Below are 23338 nucleotides of genomic sequence, written 5' to 3' on the forward strand. Positions count from 1 at the left end.
AAGTAACCTAAAGCTATAATTAAAGTGGAAACCTATTTCTTCTTTGAGGACACGATTAGCCTACACAAATCATGGCTGCAACATGCTTATAGCCAAGAATCACATATACTCGGAAATCGTATCGCTTGTGAGTCTGCTTGTTGGATTCAGACACGAAAATAATCTGGCCGTAAAAAATGTACAGTTGGAATTTAGCTTGAAAACTTTTGACATTTACAAGACTGTTTGAAAAATTGTTGGATATTGGAAAACTTGGAAAAATTGTAGAAAACACTAAATCATCATTATTTGCACCCTGGTTTAACCAGTATTGAAACTTCGGTTGACTCCCTAATCATTCTCCCCTTACATTTATACAGTATAGGTTAAAAATTATATCATGATTATGGAATCGCATGCTGGCTCATTTGGACCATGCCTGATACGGACCCAATTACGTGCTGATTTGAACCAGAATGCTAGTTAATTAGGACCAAGTGTCAGTCTGATTTGAACCAGAATGCTAGTTCATTTGGACAAAGTGTCAGTCTGATTTGTACCAAAATGCTAGTTCATTTGGACCAAGTGTCAGTCTGATTTGAACCAGAATACTAGTTCATTTGGACCAAGTTTCAGTCTGATTTGAACCAGAATGCTAGTTCATTTAGACAAAGTGTCAGTCTGATTGGAACCAGATTGCAGATTCATTTCGACCAAATGTCAGTCTGATTTGAACCAGATTGCAGGTTCATTTGGAACAAGTGTCAGTCTGATTTGAACCAGATTGCAGGTTCATTTGGAACAAGTGTCAGTCTGATTTGAACCAGATTGCAGGTTCATTTGGACCAAGTGTCAGGCTGATTTGAACCTGATTGCAGGTTCATTTGGACCAAGTGTCAGTCTGATTTGAACCAGATTTTTAGTCAGGGAAATATTATATTTATGTACCATGGAGTTGTTATAGAATAACAAGAGCAACAACTCTCCTCTGTTGGATTCAAGCAGTTTTGAGTTATCTCTCTTTAACTCTGTCAGGATAGATCATCTTGACGGAATATGTGCATAATACCATGTTTTTAGACAGGGAAATATTTATATATATATATATATATATATATATATATATATATATATATATATATATATATATATATACCATGGAGATGTGTTAAACACCACGCTATAAACTTTTCGTAGATAGCATGTTGTTTTGAGGGAGGTGAGGAAGTAAAGAATTTATATTTTTAAGCAGTATCATGTGAAAAGTCACAAATTATAAGAAGGAGCAAAATTCTGCGGATGTGTTATTAATGGGCGGATGGTTGATAGAAAGGCTAAATGTGGTATCTCACTTTGTCTACATTCGGAATTTTGCACTTATCTTTCACTGTACATGTATTTATTTATCTTTTTATTTACTTGCATGCATATGTCATATTAATTCAGCCTAACAATGACACATAATGACAATGTCATATGCTTCTAATACTACATAGCCAGTTGTAGATAAACGACATTCACATAATCGGTAATATGCTTCTAACAACATATAGCTTGTTGTGAATAAGCGACATTAATTGAATAAAATTTTACACACTGGTGTAGGAAAGAACAATCTCGAGTTGGTGTTCCACAATGGAAAACAAGACCATAGAAATATAGTTGGTTTTAATGTCAATTGTATGCATACTGTGTGAGAGATGTATTATACAGTTTGGCAAGGACTCATGACGATCTTATTTGCGTGCTTATTTACACATGTATTAATATATGTAATAATATATGTATCATTATGTTGTAATATGCCAGTATTGTTTCTATTACATTTTCACTTTTATTGATTGAATGTCATGCATGATCTGTATTCAACTGTGTGTTAAGACTGTCTCTCTTTTATGCATTTTTGTTTTCGCATTAGGATAAAGAAGAGAAGACCATATGATATGAGAAGATAATTATATTAAATTATTTGATGACAGTGTGCGTACCATTATTGTTGATAGCAATTTAGTTTCAACCAATAAATGGTCATTGATAGATACATTTTGTAATGCATGGGCATTAGAGAAAATACGTTTTTAATACATGGTCACTGTTAAATAAATATCTTAATACATGGCCATTGGTAACTAAACTTTGTAATACAATGACATTGGTAAATAAAATTTGTAAAACAATGGTATTGTTACATAAAGAATGTAATACAGGAGAATTGGTAAATACATTTTGTACGTATGGCATTGTTAAATACAGTTTGCAATACATAGGCATTGTTAGGTAAATTTGTAATACAATGGTATTAGTAAATAAAATTTGTGATACAATGTCATTGTTAGATAACGTTTGCAGTACATAAGCATTGATAAATATATTTTTAATAAATTGGCATTGCTAAAAAAAGTGAGTAATACATGAGAATTGGTAGATACATTTTTTATATATGGGCATTCGCAAATAAAGTTTGTAATGCACGGGCATTGGTAAATAAAATGTTGTAATTCAATGGCATTGCTAAATTAAGATTGTAATACATGTGACTTGGTAAATACATTTTTGATAAATAATATATGGGCATTTGTAAATAAAGTTTGTAATACAAAGGACATTGGTAAATACAGTTTTTAAAAAATGGGAATTGGTTAATTAAGTTTAGAATACATGGTTATTGACAATTAAAGTTTTCAAAATATTGAATTGGTAATAACGTTTTGAGAAACTAAGCAATTTGAAGTAAATATCTGAAGGATCACACAGATATGTAAGTATGTATTATGCATGTGTGTATGTATGATGTACGTATAAGTAATTATGTATTATGCATGTGTGTATGTATGATGTACTTACATGTAAGTATGTAGTATGCATGTGTGTATGTATGATGTACCTACATGTAATTATGTATTATGCATGTGCGCATGTATGATGTACGTATATGTATGTATGTATTATGCATGTGTGTGTATGTATGATGTACTTACATGTACGTATGTATTATGTATGTGTGTATGTATGATCTACTTTATGTCTGTAGTATGCATGTGTGTATGTATGATATACTTATATGTAATTATGTATTATACATGTGTGCATGTATGATGTACTTATATATAAGTATGTATTATGCATGTGTGTATGTAAGATGTACTTATATGTAATTATTTATTATGTATGTGTGCATCTATGATGTACTTATATGAATGTTTTATGCATGTGTGTATGTATGATGTACTTATATGTAAGTATTTATTATATATGTGTGTGTATGTATGTATGATCTACTTAAATGTATGTATTATGCATGTGTGTATGTATGATGTATTTATCTGTAAGCAAGTATTATGTATGTGTGTGTATGTATGATGTACTTACATGTAAGTATGTATTATGCATATGTGTATGTATGATGTATTTATCTGTAAGCAAGTATTATGTATGTGTGTGTATGTATGATGTACGTACATGTAATTATGTATTATGCATGTGTGTATGTATGATGTACTTATCTGTAATTATGTATTATGCATGTGTGAATGTATGATGCATGATGTACTTGTATGTAAGTATATATTATGGATGTGTGCATGTATGATGTACTTACATGTAAGTATGTATTATGCATATGTGTATGTATGATGTACTTGCACATTTCATTTCAATTTCAGCATATATTAATCTTCAGTTTAGTCCATCTCACACTATTTTGTGTTATTTCTATTTCACTGTCATTATGAACAGAAAATATGTGTTCAGATATGTTTGCCAAGTGAGTAATAATACCAAACACCAGACTCGGTAGTTCATTGTGCTCTAGTGTATGTTAATGTGGTCATGCAGACACATTTACGCATCTAAAATGAAATAGTACATGTTGTTCTAACAAGTATTACTAGTATAGTTTAACCAATGTCTATTCAGTCTGGTTAGTGAATGCTTTTCATCGTAACTGTCATAAAGACATTTCCAGACGAAATTGTTTGATGCTAATGCATTTACAGTATTGGCTAGGTATAAAGTGGGTTGAGGAAAGAGGATGTCGGGTCTAATTGTGACATTATAAGGTAGTATGACGTCGAGGTCTAATTGTCACATTATAAGGAAGTATGACGTCGGATCCAATTGTCACATTATAAGGTAGTATAACGTCGGGTTTAATTGTCACATTATAATGTAGTATGAAGTTGGGTCTAATTGTCACATTATAAGGTAGTATGAAGTCTGGTTTAATTGTCACATTATAAGGTAGTATGACGTTGGTTGTAATTGTCAGTTTATAAAGTAGTATGACGTCGGATCTAATTGTCATTATAATTTAGCATGACGTAGGGTCTAATTGTCACAATATAAGGTAGTATGACCTCATGTCTAATTGTCACATTATAAGGCAGAATGAAGTGTTTTAACATGCGTTGCTTTCATTGTGACATCACATAGTTTGAACTGGACAACACCTTTAATTTGACCTCTTCCAAATATGCACACGTACTTTAACATTAAGTATTGCCGTATATGTTTATCGGGGAGTGTACATAATGACCTTCCAAAGGAATATCGATATAGGAAGATCCAAATAAAGTTGTTCTGAATATTTATTTTATTAGAACTAATTTCAGTTCTGTTTGACTTGATTGACATTCGTTATTTATTTCATTTATGTAAATACCTAATAATATAAACATTGTATATAATTGGTGATCTTAACATAAGTGACAGTTTTGGTAAAAAAATTCTTTTACATATCTCACAGTAAGAATCAGTAAGTTAAGTCAATGTCATACCTGGGCTACATGAAGTGATGCACGTGTTAATTCGTAAATAAACTTGTATTTTTCTAGAAGGATGAACTCTTTTTCCCATCCCAGAATGTGTTTTGCGTTTTAGTTAGTCTTATAGCTGATGTTATGATTCGAATGCCACCAGTCGTTCCTTAACACATGAAACGTTAAGTTTGTTTTATACTGTGTCCAGTTTGGGGTTGAATTTTTTTTCTTCTTCAGATTATTGAATTCAAGTGATTGTTGTCCCTGTCGGCTTACAGGAGACATTTTAGGCTTCTTCACCATGGACCATTTACTAATAAGTACTTTACTGATGATTATATCGACACTTTTAAGCGATGCTGTCAGGTTACTAGGATACACCTGTATGGGTATACATTATAATTATGTCAGGCAGTACATTAGCTATGAATTGTCTGTTTTTATTCAGATTGGTGTTGTTTACCAAAGCCTTGAGTCGATTAGCTTGAATGTATCCTAAACTTAAGTTGATTAGTTGGACTTTATCCTTGACGTGAGTGGATTAGTTTGAATTTCAAAAGCAATCAGAACTTAAAGTGATTCATGTACGGCGTGACATAAGAATATATGGAATATAACAGGGTCGTCAAATATATGTCCCATTTGACAGAATGCGTCCAGCCAATGGTGTATATTCTGCATACCGATCCATCATAAGTTGTTGCCCACTGGCTAGTGAATAACTTAGGACAAGTTTGGAAAAGTCCTAGTGAGGAACAAAATAAATTGCAATGTGGCTCGACATGAAGAGAAGGTCATACATAATTAAGTCTTATCATAAATTAGGAAGTTGAATGGTATTGGATTAAATGCACACAATCCTATAATTCAGTTTACGTTAGATACAAAAGTGAAGCAATAAGGTATATATTGGTTGCGTATGCATTACGTCCACGTTGATCAAGTTACTTCAAAGGGAAGAGTTAAAACTTATTACAGCTATTCCCGGCATTTGGTACCGGCCTTAAATTCAGATAGTCGAGTTAACAGTGGTATCATACAGATTGGCAGAAGATGTGAAGAGGGATGAAGGTACTTTCAGTAAAAACGAAGATGGACTAAGGAAATAATATGAAATAAACACAGACCATGTTAATGCTTTGTCATAGTTGACGGATATTCGAACTATGACCCATTACATGCACCGAATCTTCGAGATAGATTGGTATTCGTTTCATCTCAAAAGAAAACACTTTCCTTTTCCGTATGTAATATTAAATGCACATGAACCTACAACACAACAAAACATTGTACTACCAATGATAAAATGTTCTGTCAGTTCATAATCAGACGTTCAGGATGATGGACTAAAGTTGCACAGCTTTTAAATCACCCATTTCCTGATAGAGCAACATGAATTGTGTATCGTTAACTGCCTCTACACTGGAATTTTTTAGCATAAATAAAAACAAGTTTATATACCGATAACACAACTTACCTCTAGTTCTCTACACTATTGCAAGCTTGGAAACTCAGAACTTAAGAACACGCTTTTAAGCGATAACTTAAAACCAAATCATACGATGTATGACTGTTTCTTATTATACTTCAAAACAGTTATGTCCATATATAAATTCCGTATTCTATTCAGATATATGTATATGTATATATATATGTTTATGCATATATATTTATATGTATATGTATATATAGTGCAAATAGACGCCCATTAATTGACGTGTGAATGGGTTATTAATTTTATGATCAATAAGTGACATTTTTGCATTATATTTCTGCATCATATCCCTATCTATCTATCTATCTATCTATCTATCTATATATATATATATATATATATATATATATATATACATGGTAAAAGTAACCAGCCGTTCTCACGTCAATGAATGGGCGTCTACTTGAACTATGGAAGACATGTATATTAGCTGACAATATGTTAACACTTATTTGCATAATACACTAATTCAACATAAATATCTAAACTAACTTAACCATTAAACTTAAATATATGAACATATACAACATATTTAACGCACATGTGTGAACACATATAACATGTTTAACATAAATATGTGAATATATATATAACATGTATATCACAAGTATATGAATAGATATAACATATTTACCATAACTACGTGAATACGTTAAATATATTTATCGTCACATCTGGACTAATATAAAAATTGTAACATAAATAGTCTAATAAATATATCTATCTGACATAAACATGTGAACACATATAACACATTTAACATATATACGTGAACACATATCATTTTGAACGCTCCCGTGGCCTAGTGCTTAGAGCGTCGGCCTCGGATGCAGGTGGTCGTGGGTTCGATCCCCGGTTGAGTCATATCAAAGAGTTACAAAAATGATACTAACAGCTGCCTCGCTTGGTCCTCAGCATTACAAGTTTAGTGTTAGGACTGGTCGGCCTGGTGTCAGGATAATGTGACTGGGTGGGCATGTCTGCGGCATGATGCCCCAGTGCTAAACTTTACAATAAATTGCCACATTACAGTCGTCGGAGCGATATGACTGAAAAATTGTAAAAGCTACGTTAAAAATCCAAGTCACACACACAAATAAATCATGTTGTACAAATATCTGAACACAAAACATATTATCATAAATATTCAAACAAATATAATAATTAACCATACACATCCGAACACATGTATTGACTAACCACACATATCCGAACACATATAATAACTGACCATACATATCCGAACACATATAAGGATTAACCATTCATATATGTGTACACATATAATGATTGACCACACATATCCGAACACATATAATGATTGACCATACATATATATATTAACACATATAATGATTAACCACACATATCTGTACAAATTTAAAGATTAGCCCTACATATATGTGCACATATGATGATTAACCATAACATTTGTACACATATAACAGTTAAACATACCTATCTGAATACATCTAATCACTGAATATAAATTTATTAACATTATAAGAAAGTTGACCTATATGTCTAAACAAAGATAAAACATTTGAAATAAATATCGGAAGACATACAATAAATTTGACATACAAATCTGAATAAATATAACATATGCAACATCATTATATGAACACATGATTGCCAGTAAACTACACTAATAAAACAATACATTTTATGACTGAGAAGATGCATGTATTGTAAATCAATGCCAGTCATTGTCAGTGATATACCATAACAGTTTTTAACTTCTACTTCTGATTGACATTTGTTTCTAGTCTGAAAATTAATTAAATGCAGATATATAAATGTGAACCGTTTTATTAAATACAAATTATCCCTGTCATAATTTATTTCAGATTTCAGTTACCGCATCCGGTCCTTTTTTAACCTTTTCAAGCTTAAAAAGAAGGTCATCAGATCCAGAGAGTTGAATTTCGTTAATTTCTTCCCGAATCTCCGTCTTAACACAAGCAGCGTTATAGATCTTGACAGGGTCTGCCAATGTGGCTGTGATATTTTTCCACCTTAAATACATATCACTCCTTGTAATCTTGGTTGATTGAACACAAAGTTTATTTTTCTCTATATGCAGGTACATTATGTTCCGTTTTCTGGTCAATAGCGAAGAAGAAGAGCTGCGGTAAAACAATGTCACAACGTTTCACACCCGTGTTTCTAGTGAGAGAAAATATGAGATTCAGCTGAGAAGGGTAAGAATTTCTTGCTCATAAATCATCGGATCCAGTCAGCATCTTGGAGTGATCGTGTAGAAATATAAAAGTCATCTGAATACTTCGGCTCCGACGAAAGTTCTTCCGACACTGATCCAGTCTGCATCTTGGAGTGATGTCATACAAATGGAAAAGCCATCTGAGTTCTTCCGACACTTATCCAGTCTGTATCATGGAGTGATGTCATACGAATGTAAAAGCCATCTGAGTTGTCCGACACTGATCCAGTCTGCAGCTTGGCGTGATGTCATACAAATTTTAAAGCCATCGGGGTTCTTCCGACACTGATCCAGAGTGCTGCTTGGAGTGATGGTGTGGAAATGTAAAATCCATGTGAGTACTTTGGCTCCCGTGACATCCACCAAACAATAAATTCTCAAGAATTGATCTTCGCTTTTGTTGCAATAGTAGATATCACATTGGTAGGGACTGAAATATTATACATTTCTCTTACATAATATTTCTTTGTCTTTATGAAAATATGCAAATCTGAAATGCTGAGTTATTTTAAAACTGAGAAAGGCTTTTACAATATTATTTATACGTTCACTGACGTACAGATTGAAGCCCATTTGTTAAACTTCGCGTTTTGCTTCGCAGTCTAGTGGAATGTGTTTTCGGTTGGTGGTGTGTACTAAGTATACAGATTTGAAACTAACTCTGAATCTTATTCAAAGTTTAGATTTTTGATTTTATATCTAGTGACGAACAGTCTAGCATAACCAATGCAAATACTCATTACAAAAAACACGTAGAGTTGATTATAACCAATACATGTACACATTAGAATACACACCTACAGTGCATTATAACAAGTCATGTACTTATTAGACCATACACGTATAGTGCATTATAAACAATGTGTGTACCCATTAGAACATACACGTACAGTGAATTATAGCCAATACTTGTACTCATTAGAACATACACGTACAGTGCATTATAACCGATGCATGTACGTATTAGAACATACACGTACAGTGAATTATACCATAGAATGTACTCATTTGACCATACACGTACACTGAATTATAGCCAATGAATGTACTCATTAGAACATATACGCACAGTGCACATACACGCACAGTGCATTATAGTCAATGCATGTACTCATTAGAACGTACACGCACAGTGCATTATAGCCAATACATGCACTCATTAGAACAAACACGTACAGTGCATTATAACCGATACATGTACTCATATGAACACACAGGGGTAGTGAATTATAGTCAATACATGTATTCATTAGAACATACACGTACAGTGAATTATAGCCAATAGAATGTACTCATTTGACCAAACACGTACACTGAATTATAGTCAATGCATGTACTCATTAGAACGAACACGCACAGTGCATTATAGCCAATACATGCACTCACTAGAACAAACACGTTCAGTGCATTATAACCAATGCACGTACTCATTAGAACATACAGGTACAGTGCATTATAACCGATACATATAACATAAAGGTGTAGTGAATTATAGTCAATACATGTATTCATTAGAACATACACGTACGATACATTATAACTGATACATGTACTCTTTGGAACATACACGTACAGTGAATTATCGCCAATAGAATGTACTCATTTGACCATACACGTACACTGAATTATAGCCAATACATGTACTCATTAGAACATGCACGCACAGTGCATTATAGCCAATGCATGTACTCATTAGAACGTACACGTACAGTACATTATAGCCTATACATGCACTCATTAGAACAAACACGTACAGTGCATTATAACCAATACACGAACTCATTAGAACATACACGTACAGAGAATTATAGCCTATGCATGTACTCATTAGAGCATATACATGCAGTACATCATAACCGATACATTTACTCATTTGAATATACACCGACAGTAAATTACAACCAATGCTTGTAATCACTGAATCATACACGGACAGACATATATGATGTGTCAATATATTTTTTCATGATATGTCGAAAGTCAACTTAGTGCAAGGAGTAATCGGAAATGCACAATTGTTGATTCCTTGCCTTATTCCATATACTTTTAAAATAATTTAAGTGAAAGGTAGTGAAAAAATATTCATACATACATATCATTTGACGTTATTTTATGTCTATTCTGGGAACACAATTATTGGAGTTTTGGAGATGAACGTAAAACAGTGAAATCGAATAGTACTTATACATTATATAATATTTGGAGACATTTATCCTTAATACTTTTCCCATAAGATAATATAGATATGTTACATACAACAATCCGCAACAAAAAAGATGGTTAAAATTGTATGATATGTCAAAAGGTAATCATTAGATAAAAAATCAATATAACTGTTTGTGAAGTCTATGCTGCTATTGTATTTATTAGAAGATATATACAAAATTCTGATATTAAATTTTGTTTCTTTTTCTCCTTGGTACTTTGACAAACTGCCAAACAGATTCATGAAAATGGAATATTTAATTACTTACTCTTTTTGTCAGTATCCTGAAATTATAATTAACACAAGACATATTACTAAAAGATGATTAATATTAGATATACAAGAAAGAAATGAATTATCATTTAATAAAAAAATAAATTAAAAATAAAATCCAATAGGGAGGTTATGACGTTATTTAATTATGGTCAAATTCTGACAAAAGCGTCGGTGGTTGACAATGTCTAATGATGGTTTCATTCAGACAAGATCTTCGGTGGAAAACAAGGTGCACCCATAGTTATATTTCGACAAGAAAATCAGAGGATGACAATGTCTAATAATGGTTGTAGGTGGTTCAATGTGCCTAGTCAGTACTGTTTGACCTAATATGAGTTATCCAAATAATGCCCATAAACGAGATTGCGGATATCTGAAAAATTTCTAAGCACAGCACTGATTACAAAACTAATTATGAAATAGAGCGAAAGGTACCCATTTGGAGTGGTCGGCAAAAGATAATTGTCTTGTGTTGGGTAAATATTTTGACTTGAGAAATGCAATAATCAAGTGGTGACTTCTCTCACATACGGTGTTTTGCAACTCATTGACAAATATGAAATTACTTTGCTAAACATTAACATAATAACCGCTACTTGAACACATATTCTCTGGCATAGTTTTCTTAATATGGTATAGTATTCGTGCCATGTACATGATTTCATGTGTTGTCCAAATCATAACCATATTAATCTACATTTAATTTGACGGTTTTTACTATTTTTCTAAATTTTATGAAGACACATAGATTGCTAGAAGACAAATAATATTGGAAAGTTGGATGCCGCAATGCGAATATAAACGAGACAGTTTCATTTTAAGATTATTCTTTCTCCATACACATATAGCAATCAGTAAGAGATTGAAATTACCTCCCAGAAACTCAGCAGTTCCTGTGAGTCAATACAATGGATACCATTGTGAGAGTTGCACCGCATTTCATCGTGTTTGCGCAGAGAACTTAGCTTGTGTAGACCTTCGTTTGTCAGGAGGGACGATTCATTGCATTTGATGCAAGTTTCAAACACAGCGCTAGGACACAGTCGGTCGGCAATCTCAGATAATGATGTTTGCAGGTAGTTCCGTACTGTAATACAAACAGACAGATCAGGGACCAGTCTCTTTTTGGTGTATCGTATCACAGCAGCATGGATAACACTGTCGTTCAAAGCCAACATCAGGCTGTGGCATTCATCCAGCTCGAAGACACAAAGACCACTAAAGAGGAGATATTTCTTTCCTTCCATTCCTGGAGGCCATTTAGACAAGCACAAGGCAATGAGACTGAAGAATACAGCTGCATGTATGAAATTAGTCATGGATTGGAAGCATAACGTAGGTGTCTTGGTTGTATCTCCACTCTCCCAGACACTTTTTATGTCATCAGGTACTTTCTCGTGGATCATACAGGGGACCCAGTAATAGTCCTGCATCAAAAGGATAATTTATAGAAAATATCCATTTCCCCGCTTAAAATGCGTAAAGTGATTGTTTAAAAACTCTAACAACGATTTACCAGAATTTAAGGTTACGTCTTGCATCCATAAAGTAAATCTACAAGTCAGAATGTTCTCATCAATTGCCGACTGCGATGTATGTTTACGAAAAGTAAAACGTGAACTAAACCACTCGATCAGACTGTTCATATAAACAAGTAAACTGATATTAGTAATGTGTTGAGTGAAGACTTTTCCTATTCAAGACCTAGAATACGTCGTTGAGAGAGGTTGCTTACTTCTTTGTTCTCCTCATCCCACAGAGGTCCTGCAATAATATTAATCCTTTCCATTACCTTCAATAGGTACTCTCGATGTTCATGAAGACCAGGGTGATGGGACCACAGCAAATCTGTAATAAGTATTACTTTCTGAGGATTTAGTCTTTCTTTGATACATAATATATGTATACGAATAGTCGCTATTTGATACATTCAATATGTATACGAATAGTCTTTAATTGGTACATTATTTCGGCAAACAAATATCCTTTCTTTGGTATATTGTATATGTATGTGAATACTCGTTATTTGGCACATCATATATGTAAACAAATATCCTTTCTTTGGTATATTACCATATGTATGTGAATAATCGTTATTTGGTACATTATATATGTATATGTATAGTCTTTGTATGGTTGATACATTATATATGAATATGAACAAGCTTTCACTGGAACTCTCCTGTTGGCATGGTAACAGATGGGCAATAAGCATTATATCATTAATTAAACACATTTTCCACAGTAAAGATAATTATAGTGATCATTAGAACCATTTTTGCGTGAACTTGCAGTAGGTTTTCAATATAATATGTTACGACCAACTGTTATTGTTAAACGGCAAGATGTGCACAAAAACGCAGCATACAGAAGAAAATCTAGATATTTGGATAATTGAAGTGTTTCTGCAGTCTATTGAATGTACAATCCACTGTGTGAAACCTCTAACATCAAAACGTGTGTGCACGGTGTGCGACTCTCGTTGACAATATACCATATCAGTCGATTATTGAAGAAGTATTCATGCTTACCTGATCGTGTCCCGTCCTCACCTGCGGATGATTAGCCGAGTTCATAACTTAATAACTGCTAATTTGTGTTTGAATTACTCGATGTAGTGTAAGCATGAAATATCTGAAATTTAATGTAAAGCCCCTAAGGTGAGTATGATATCTTGAATGTCTATCAAAATAAAAACAACTAGGACTCCTCCCGCTGAATAAAAGTTATGAAATGATCTGTGTTTATTACGACTTTCATTTGGCTGCTGTGGAACACGGGTTGTATATGATTTATTCCATAAACACGACTGGAATACAATGTACGTCTAACTATAAAATTGTGTTGTCGGCTGACTGTTTACAAATACTAAGTATTTCTCACTATACAACTGTCTTGTTGGCTGATAGTCCGCTAATAATAAGTTTGCTTAACTATACAACCGTGTTGTTCTGATTGTCTGCTGATACCAAGTGTGCCTAACTATACAACTGTGTTGTTGTCTGATTGTCTACAAATACTAAGTGGGTCTAATTGTAAAACAGTGTTGCTGGTTGATCGTCTAATAATATTAAATATGTCTCACTATTAAACCGTGTTGTTGTCTGATTGTCTACAAATACTAAGTGTCTCACTATAAAAATGTGCTGTTCGCTCATGTCTACTAATGATACACATGCCTAAGTATAAAACTATAGTGTTGTCCAAATGTCTATTAATGCTAAACGTGACTCACTATACAACTGTATTGTTCGCTGATTTTCCACTACTAATAAATGCGTCTAACTATAAAACTGTTGTTGGCTGAATGTCTACTTATACTAATTGTGCCTAACTAAAAAGCTGTGTTGCTGGCTTATTGTCTACTAAGTATGTCTCACTATAAAACTGTTTTGTTTTATAAAACTGTGTTGTAAGCCCGTTGTCTAATAATACTAGGTGAGCCTAACTATAAAACTGTTTTTATTGGCTAGATGCATACTACGTGTGTTTCACCTTAAAACTGTGTTGTTGGCCGATTGTCTACTAAGTGTATCTCACCTTAAAACTGTGTTGTTGGCTCATTTTCTACCGTGTCCCACCTTAAAACTGTGTTGTTGGCCGATTGTCTACTAATACTAGGTGTGTTTATCTATAAAAAATATTTTGTTGGCTCGTTGTCTACAGCGTCTCACCGTCAACTGTGTTGTTGGCGGTGTTGTTGGCGGATTATCTACTAAGTGTGTCCCACCTTAAAATTGTTTTGTTGGCCGATTGTCTACCAATATTAAGTGTGCCTAGCTGTAAAACTGTTTCTATTGGCTCTTTGTCTACTAAGTGTGATTCACCTTAAAAATGTTTTGATGGCCGATTGTCTACGAATACTAAGTGTGCCTGACTATAAAACTGTGATGTTGTCTCATTGTCTAGTAAGTGTGTCTCACCTTAAAACTGTGTTGTTGGCCGATTGTCTTTTAAGTGTGTCTTACCCTGAAACTGTGTTGTTGCCGATTGTCTACTAAGTGTGTCTCACCTTAAAACTGTTGCTGGCCGATTGCCTACCAACACTAAGTTGGATATAACTATAAACTATGTTGTTGGCTCATTTTCTAGTAAGTGTGTCTCACCTTAATAATAATAAGTGTGCCTAACTATTAAACAACTTTGTTGGCTCATTGTCTGCTAAGCGTGTCTTACCTTAGAACTGTGTTGTTGGATCATTGTCTACTAAGTGTGTCTCACCTTAAAATTGTGTTGTTGGCTCATTTTCTACTAAGTGTGTCTCACCTTACTTTGGTGTTGGCCGATTATCTACTAAGTGTCTCATCTTAAAACTGTGTTGTCGGCCGAATGTCTACTAATACTAAGTAGGGCCTAACTATAAACTATGTTGCTGACTCATTTTCTACTAATTGTGTCTCACCTTAAAACTTTGTTGTTGGCCGATTGTCTACTAAGTGTGTCTCACCTTAAAACTGTTTTGTTGGCCGATTGTCTACTAATACTAAGTGTACTTAACTATTAAACTGTTTTGTTGGCTCATTGTCTGCTAAGCGTGTCTCACCTTAGAACTGTGTTGTTGGCCGATTGTGTACTAATACTAAATGAGCCTAACTATAAAACTGTTTTTATTGGCTAGATGTATACTATGTGTGTTTCACCTTTAAAATGTTTTGCTGGCCGATTGTCTACTAATACTAAGAGTGCCTAGCTGTAAAACTGTGATGTTGTTTCATTGTCTAGTAAGTGTGTCTCACCTTAAAACTGTTGCTGACCGATTGCCTACCAACACTAAGTTGGAAAGAACTATAAACTATGTTGTTGGCTCATTTTCTAGTAAGTGTGTCTCACCTTAATAATAATAAGTGTGCCTAACTGTTAAACAACTTTGTTGGCTCATTGTCTGCTAAGCGTGTCTTACCTTAGAACTGTGTTGTTGGATTATTGTCCTCTAAGTGTGTCTCACCTTAAAATTGTGTTGTTGGCCGATTGTCTACTGTGTCTCACCTTAAAACTGTGTTGTTGGCCAATTGTTTTCAAATACTAAGAGCATAAATATAAAACTGCTTTGTTGGCTAATTGTCTGCTAAGCGTGTCTCACCTTAGAACTGTGTTGTTGGCCGATTGTCTACTAATACTAAATGAGCCTAACTATAAAACTGTTTTTATTTGCTAGATGTATACTACGTGTGTTTCACCTTAAAAAGTATTTGTTGGCCGATTGTCTACTAATATTAAGTCTGCCTAGCTATAAAACTGCTTGTATTGGCTCTTCGTCTACTAAGTGTGTTTCACCTTAAAAATGTTTTGTTGGCCGATTGTCTACTGTGTCTCACCTTAAAACTGTGTTGTTGGCCGATTGTTTTCAAATACTAAGAGCTTAAATATAAAACTGCTTTGTTGGCTAATTGTCTGCTAAGCGTGTCTCACCTTAGAACTGTGTTGTTGGCCGATTGTCTGCTAATACTAAATGAGCCTAACTATAAAACTGTTTTTATTTGCTAGATGTATACTACGTGTGTTTCACCTTAAAAAGTATTTGTTGGCCGATTGTCTACTAATACTAAGTCTGCCTAGCTATAAAACTGCTTTTATTGGCTCTTCGTCTACTAAGTGTGTTTCACCTTAAAAAAGTTTTGTTGGCCGATTGTCTACTGTGTCTCACCTTAAAACTGTGTTGTTGGCCGATTGTTTTCAAATACTAAGAGCTTAAATATAAAACTGCTTTGTTGGCTAATTGTCGGCTAAGCGTGTCTCACCTTAGAACTGTGTTGTTGGCCGATTGTCTGCTAATACTAAATGAGCCTAACTATAAAACTGTTTTTATTTGCTAGATGTATACTACGTGTGTTTCACCTTAAAAAGTATTTGTTGGCCGATTGTCTACTAATACTAAGTCTGCCTAGCTATAAAACTGCTTGTATTGGCTCTTCGTCTACTAAGTGTGTTTCACCTTAAAAATGTTTTGTTGGCCGATTGTCTACTGTGTCTCACCTTAAAACTGTGTTGTTGGCCGATTGTTTTCAAATACTAAGAGCTTAAATATAAAACTGCTTTGTTGGCTAATTGTCTGCTAAGCGTGTCTCACCTTAGAACTGTGTTGTTGGCCGATTGTCTGCTAATACTAAATGAGCCTAACTATAAAATTGTTTTTATTTGCTACATGTACACTACGTGTGTTTCACCTTAAAAAGTATTTGTTGGCCGATTGTCTACTAATACCAAGTCTGCCTGGCTATAAAACTGCTTTTATTGGCTTTTCCTCTACTAAGTGTGATTCACCTTAAAAATGATTTGTTGGCCGATTGTCTACTAATACTAAGTGTGCCTGACTATAAAACTGTGCTGTTGTATCATGGTCTAGTAAATGTGTCTCACCTTAAAACTTTCTTGTTGGCCAATTGTCTACTAAGTGTGTCTCACCTTAACACTGTGGTGTTGTCCGATTATCTACTAAGTGTGTCTCACCCTGAAACTGTGTTGTTGGCCGATTGTCTACTAAGTGTGTCTCACCTTAAAACTGTTGTTGGCCGATTGTCTACCAACACTAAGTTGGGTATAACTATAAACTATGTTGTTGGCTCATTTTCTAGTAAGTGTCTCACCTTAAAGCTGTGTTGTTGGCCGATTGTCTACTAATACTAAATGTGCCTAACTATTAAACTGTTGTGTTGGCTCATTGTCTGCTAAGCGTATCTTACCTTAGAACTGTGTTGTTGGACTATTGTCTACTAAGTGTGTCTCACTTAAAATTGTGTTGTTGGCCGATTGTCTACTGTGTCTCACCTTAAAACTGTGTTGTTGGCCGATTGTTTACTAATACAAAGTGCCTAACTATAAAACTGCTTTGTTGGCTCATTGTCTGCTAAGCGTGTTTCACCTTACAACTGTGTCGTTGACCGTTTATCTGCTAAATGTGTCTCACCTTAAAACTGTGTTGTTGGCCGATTGTCTACTAATACTAAGTGGGCTTAACTATAACTTATTTTGTTGGCTTATGGTTCTGGTCGCTAATGAACACTTAGCTAGAAAAATACAATCACAAAATTACGTTTATAACAGCTTGCCAGAACACCTTCTTTAATGTAACAGAAACATCAATGATTACTTAATGACTTACTCTAACATTATCATTTTAAGTGAGAAGGTAAGATATAATAAACACCTACATTAGAATTCAAAACTTAATGGAATTACCAAAGTAATCTAGCTGCAAGGAATGAGGGAAACAGGTTCCATTGGTGCTGACAGATCAAGGACATATGCTTTGTCTCCAAAATGGCTAAACTAGACCTTGTATTATTTTGTCATATATATTTTATATCAAGATTTTATTTACATGAACATTTACATTTTTGTTAGTTCCATGTAGTAAGGTCGCTAGATCTGTTTGAATAATCAGTTTTAACGCAAACTAGACATTCATAGCAAGACTGGTAGTGAACTAGTGTATTAATAACAATGGTAATACATTTGGAGTATGCGCATTTGGTTATAACGCACCGCTTTAAAGAATTCTTAGATTTTTGTGATTAATTGTCTAATTATTGGAATTCCGTGCAATATTAATGTTCCTTTGCCCGAAATAATTAGCCAATTGCTATGAGCAAACGTCCTGGAGTAACGGCTTAAGTAAGTTTCCATGATGCCATGGTTCACTAGTAATGAATTTAGGTCTACACCGAATGAGTGACCCTCGAATAATAAAGTACCTATTAATGTGCGAAATGCAGACCTGCCAACTCCTACAATTTTGCCGTAAGTCTTACGAAAATTACCCTTAAAATACGGACTTACAATATACTAGCAAGAACTACGGAAAAAACATCTAAGCCGAAAAATCCGGAAAATAGGTCCTTCCGCGCTTTATTTGGATCCGGGTTTCATCTTAGGTTTCGGGAAATTAGTCAGGGGACCAGACTAACTTAACAGCGGCACCTAGACGCTTTAAACTGCATATATTTGTTCATGCGAAGCGTCTGCATGATCAAACTGTTGATTGCAGAATTTTTTAAAATGGCGTTCAGAATTTTGTGCATGTTATGAGGACAATAAGCTTCTTGACAAGTGTTAATAATCAACGTGGAACTAATGGAAGAAGTATTCAGATTCTTGTGAATAAAAGCTGGATAGGACACAAATACGTTTATTAGACATCACGTACCAATTTAAGGATGTCTCGCGGCGGGAGAGATGATTGCTGTCGTCATGTGAAATGGAAATGAATTTCCAAGAATTATGTCAAGTTGAGAGATAGCAACAAGCCATTGAACTGCATAGGGTTTGGAACTAGAGTTTGTGCAACTGTACTAGTGGTAAATAAAGTCTACATGTACTTTACAAACTTTTCGGTTAAACATAATGTTTATCGTTGATGCGTCGAACATTTAATTACGTTTTACAGCTTTACAATAGCAGTTATTGATATTTTGATACATCTTACTGAAAACTCGTCAATAGTATGGGAACAAAATCAACTGCCTTACTGAGACGGTCTCGTCAGGGTTGGCAGGTCTTAAAATGTACCTGGGAACCATATTTTTACTGACCTAAGGTGGCTTAGTTAAAATGGTACCATGTGTTAAGGGATAGTTGTATAGTTTCTACAGAGTAAACTGCTGTCGGTACGGATAAATAATGAAGAGAAACCATGCAGATGTGCGGTTCATAGATATTTGACAGATTGTGAAATCTGAAGTCTTGCATTGATTGGGGTAAACATATGACTTCTAGCTGGAATCGCGTCAGTGTTTGACATTGGTTAACAACTAATATATGAATGCCTATGAATGTTCTTGTAAATCTTCTGGTATACAACTAATGTATTAATACCTATGAATATTCTTGCAAGACGCCTGGTACATAAATCATGTATTAATACCTATGAATCTTCTTGCAAGTCGCCCATTTCTCTTAAACTCGGACCACTTGTCTGCCAACTCTTGACGTGTCTTAATGAATTTTTCAGATGCAATGAAAGTGGTCAGTCCACGAATCAATAGTTCAGGATCAAGAACAACTTTGTGTCGGAGACGTTCCGTGCTGCACAAAATAAAACAAAAGCCAATAAAACAAAGAAAATGTAAATGAAACAGGTTAAACACAAAAAGGTGATTTATAATTTTTAATATGAAGTTTAATTGTGGTTTCATAAAAGTATTTTCCAAAGTTTAATCTTAAGTTTGGTATATGAACATACATTTCATTATAGAATTTGCGCTCCACATTGTTTTGATTTTAACAAAGACAATCATATATTACATCCATTATCATGCGTCTCGTAATCATTTTGTTTCTGAAAGCAAACGAGAGCAAAGACAAGATACAATAGAAATGTCCAGGTGTGAGACATAATCTTCCTTACTTGAAGAATACGATGTTCCCAATATCATGTTCGAATTTTAGAAATAGCTCGAGTTCCTCTGGACGCTCAATTCTGGTTTGGAGGGAATCGTTAAGCATCTCTACATCAGCGTATTCGATGACCTGGCCATCATAATAATCACATTAATAAAAATGACATCGTATATATGTGCCAAACTAACACGGTTTGGATTTACTAAATATCACATGGCACGAATGTACTTACAATGGCATGTTATGTATGTGGTGCAAAATGTCATGTAATAAATGATATGGTACGCTACGCTAAAATGATATGGTACGCTTAAGCTAAAAATTATATAATACGCATGTGCTAAAATGATATGCATTTATTTCCTAGTACGAATGTGAAAACAATGACATGGTAACGATGTGCTAAAGTAAAATGTTCTTGTTTGAATGCAATACTCAGGAATAACTAGTGATACAATCAAAAAGTTTAGTCTGAAGTTTCCTAATACACATCTACAGAAATGCGATAAAATTATATCATCGCAAAAAAATAATAATGATACATAATGATAGATAGATTAATTACAAAGATTTGGCATTTTTAAGGAAAGCAAATGTATAAATGTTGCCTTATTTAAATATCTTTTCTAAAACTACGTCAAATAAGATAACCTAGAGAAAGTAAAATCAATTTCGTCGTTGGTACGACAAGTTCAGTTGTTTAGTACCGTGATTTAGGTAGCATTTCAGTATGATAACTCTCTATACACGATTTAATTGTATATAATAACATATATCATGAATACAACACAAATCAGCTGAAGTTTCTTAAAGCATATACACTACCTGTTTTTCTGTCTTTTTTAACAGCTTCAATTCTCTTTCAAGGCGTATCCAGCGAGTTGGAATTTCTTCTCCCCAGTACTCTTGTTTTTCGACCACTTCAAATATTTTGGATTTAAGCTTATTTATTGTGGAATCGGATGCTAGATTGTTGATGGCAAAGTCCTCGTCAACCAAATAACGACTAATTGGCTCGTCTTTTATCGTTTTTCTTATTTCTTGAAAATAAGACTCTTTCTGCTTGTTTATTGATTGCTACAAAATGTTAGAAAATCATTAAAGCCCATTTTAGTCAATAAGAAAGCAAAAAATTATGTTGCGTGTTAGAAACATTTTGCAAAATACAAATTGGCATTCGATATATCAAATACTGCACTAATTCCAGCTTCATATTAAAAATATTTAAATTATTAACACACCGAACCTAAGGATGCCTACTTAACAGTGAACGGATTGAATAATATCGGATAACTTACAAATGAATAAACTGGAACCAGTCTGCTAACTAAACAGTAGATGGACCAGATAACATCTGTGAACTTATTAGTGAATGAATGTGATTAACTCTACTAACATAGTTGATGACGGATTGGATTGAATCTTAAACATATTGTCCAGTATCACCATTGTTGTGCTCGATAACAACAAACTTGCATACCTGATGAATTTTGTCCACATGTGTTCCAACAAGAATAATGGGTGGACAAGACCTGGTATTGTCCTGGTCTCTTTCACTACCTTGCCTTTGTTTCTTCTCGTTGACTTCCATATGTGACTTGTAATCAGAAGACACGAAGAGGCGAGAAAAAATTGAATTGAACCAGTAAACTAGGCGTTCTGAAAGAACACACACAAGATAGAATTAACTTTCTGTTTGACTAATATTACTAATACAACTACGTCTACTGCTACTTATATAAGTACTACTGATATTATTACTACTAAAACAACTAATGAATACAATGACTACAAATATTAACATTATTAACAATAGTTAAAGAAAAACAGTGAAGAAAATGAATTAGAAACTATAAATCAATGCTCAGTTTCGATCAAATATGTGAAAAAACAAAATTAATAGTTTGCATTTGTTGTTATTCTTTTCACGTCACGTGATGAAATTATGTGATCTCATGATATGGATTCGTGTAATGTCACAACCCAGTGGTATAGCGAGCAAAATACTAAAATTATTAAAGTTCTTTAATAAAAATAGAAATAAAACCAGGAACCAGACTGTATCCTGTACTCTGAATATATAGAATGTATGTATGTATGTATATATGTATGTATGTATGTATGTATGTATGTATGTATGTATGTATGTATGTATGCATGTGTGTGTGTGTGTATGTATGTATGTATGTATGTATGTATGTATGTATGTATGTATGTCGCTGATACAGCGTATCTAATGTACATATATTTTATTTGTATCATACACTAATACACATACTAGTATTAAACCGGAATTACGATAGACTAGAGGCCATTATTTTTGACATAGAGAATGAACTTTGCGCAGTACGTCCTATAAAAATATATGTTTTATCATTTGCGGCTATGATAGTCCTCACTGCAATACTGATAAGTTGCTTCTTTTCTTTTCTGAACTTTTATTTTTCATTCTTTTTGATTAAATAAATATAAGACACACTTATGACTGCGAGATAATATATGGCTTAAATGAAAACAGTAGAGCATTAAAAACACAGTATGGTTACATTCTTCAACTCTGAACTCGAAGCCATTCATTTCCTTCCTGGAGGCATAATGAAAAGAGTGGGAAATACAGACTAAGCTAAATGACGAACCAACAAGATGTAATTCAAACATTGAAATGTATTTACAGCTGATTTAAGTCATTAGGATGATTTAATTAACGTTACTACTGACCATACAATTGTTTCTGTACTCCAATTCTACCTTGCTCCTTTCCGTTGGTCCGTATGACTGTAAAATGTACCATCATGTTTGTTCCAGAATTATCCTCAGTTGAGAGAGAGAAAGAGAGAGAGAGAGAGAGAGAGACAGAGACAGAGACAGAGAGAAGGAGGGAGGAAGGTAGGGAGGAACAGCAGTAAATATGATATGACGACACATCAAATAAGAGATAGAAAGAGAAGGAGATGTGGCGGTGGCTTGGTCGTGGAAGGCATACCATATAGGATTAGTGTTAAGTATCCATCCTGATGTGTCTTTGTAGGTCTGCTGCCGTACAAAGCAACACAGTAAGATATAAA

At 34.0% G+C, this 23338-nt stretch overlaps 2 protein-coding genes across 2 annotated transcripts; both read right to left on the bottom strand.

Annotated features, from left to right (window-relative positions):
• Window positions 1–1921: 1921 nt before the first annotated feature.
• On the bottom strand, window positions 1922–12411 carry LOC149789669 (uncharacterized). The gene is made up of 3 exons (XM_089971684.1): window positions 11810–12411; window positions 10930–10945; window positions 1922–8885 (listed from the first exon to the last, which is right to left on the bottom strand). The coding sequence occupies exons 1-3, from the start codon at window positions 12368–12370 to the stop codon at window positions 8833–8835; spliced, it is 630 nt and encodes a 209-aa protein (XP_089827810.1). The 5' UTR covers window positions 12371–12411; the 3' UTR covers window positions 1922–8832.
• LOC149789670 (cyclic GMP-binding protein C-like) lies at window positions 12408–21910 on the bottom strand. The gene is made up of 5 exons (XM_089971682.1): window positions 21754–21910; window positions 21099–21350; window positions 20281–20402; window positions 19798–19958; window positions 12408–12785 (listed from the first exon to the last, which is right to left on the bottom strand). Exons 1-5 carry the CDS (start codon window positions 21862–21864, stop codon window positions 12631–12633), a joined length of 801 nt encoding a protein of 266 aa, XP_089827808.1. The 5' UTR covers window positions 21865–21910; the 3' UTR covers window positions 12408–12630.
• Window positions 21911–23338: the final 1428 nt, after the last annotated feature.

The sequence above is a fragment of the Sinohyriopsis cumingii genome, chromosome 10 (genome assembly GCF_028554795.1).
Source record: "Sinohyriopsis cumingii isolate HCF-2022 chromosome 10, ASM2855479v2, whole genome shotgun sequence".
Classification (NCBI taxonomy): Eukaryota; Metazoa; Mollusca; class Bivalvia; order Unionida; family Unionidae; genus Sinohyriopsis; species Sinohyriopsis cumingii.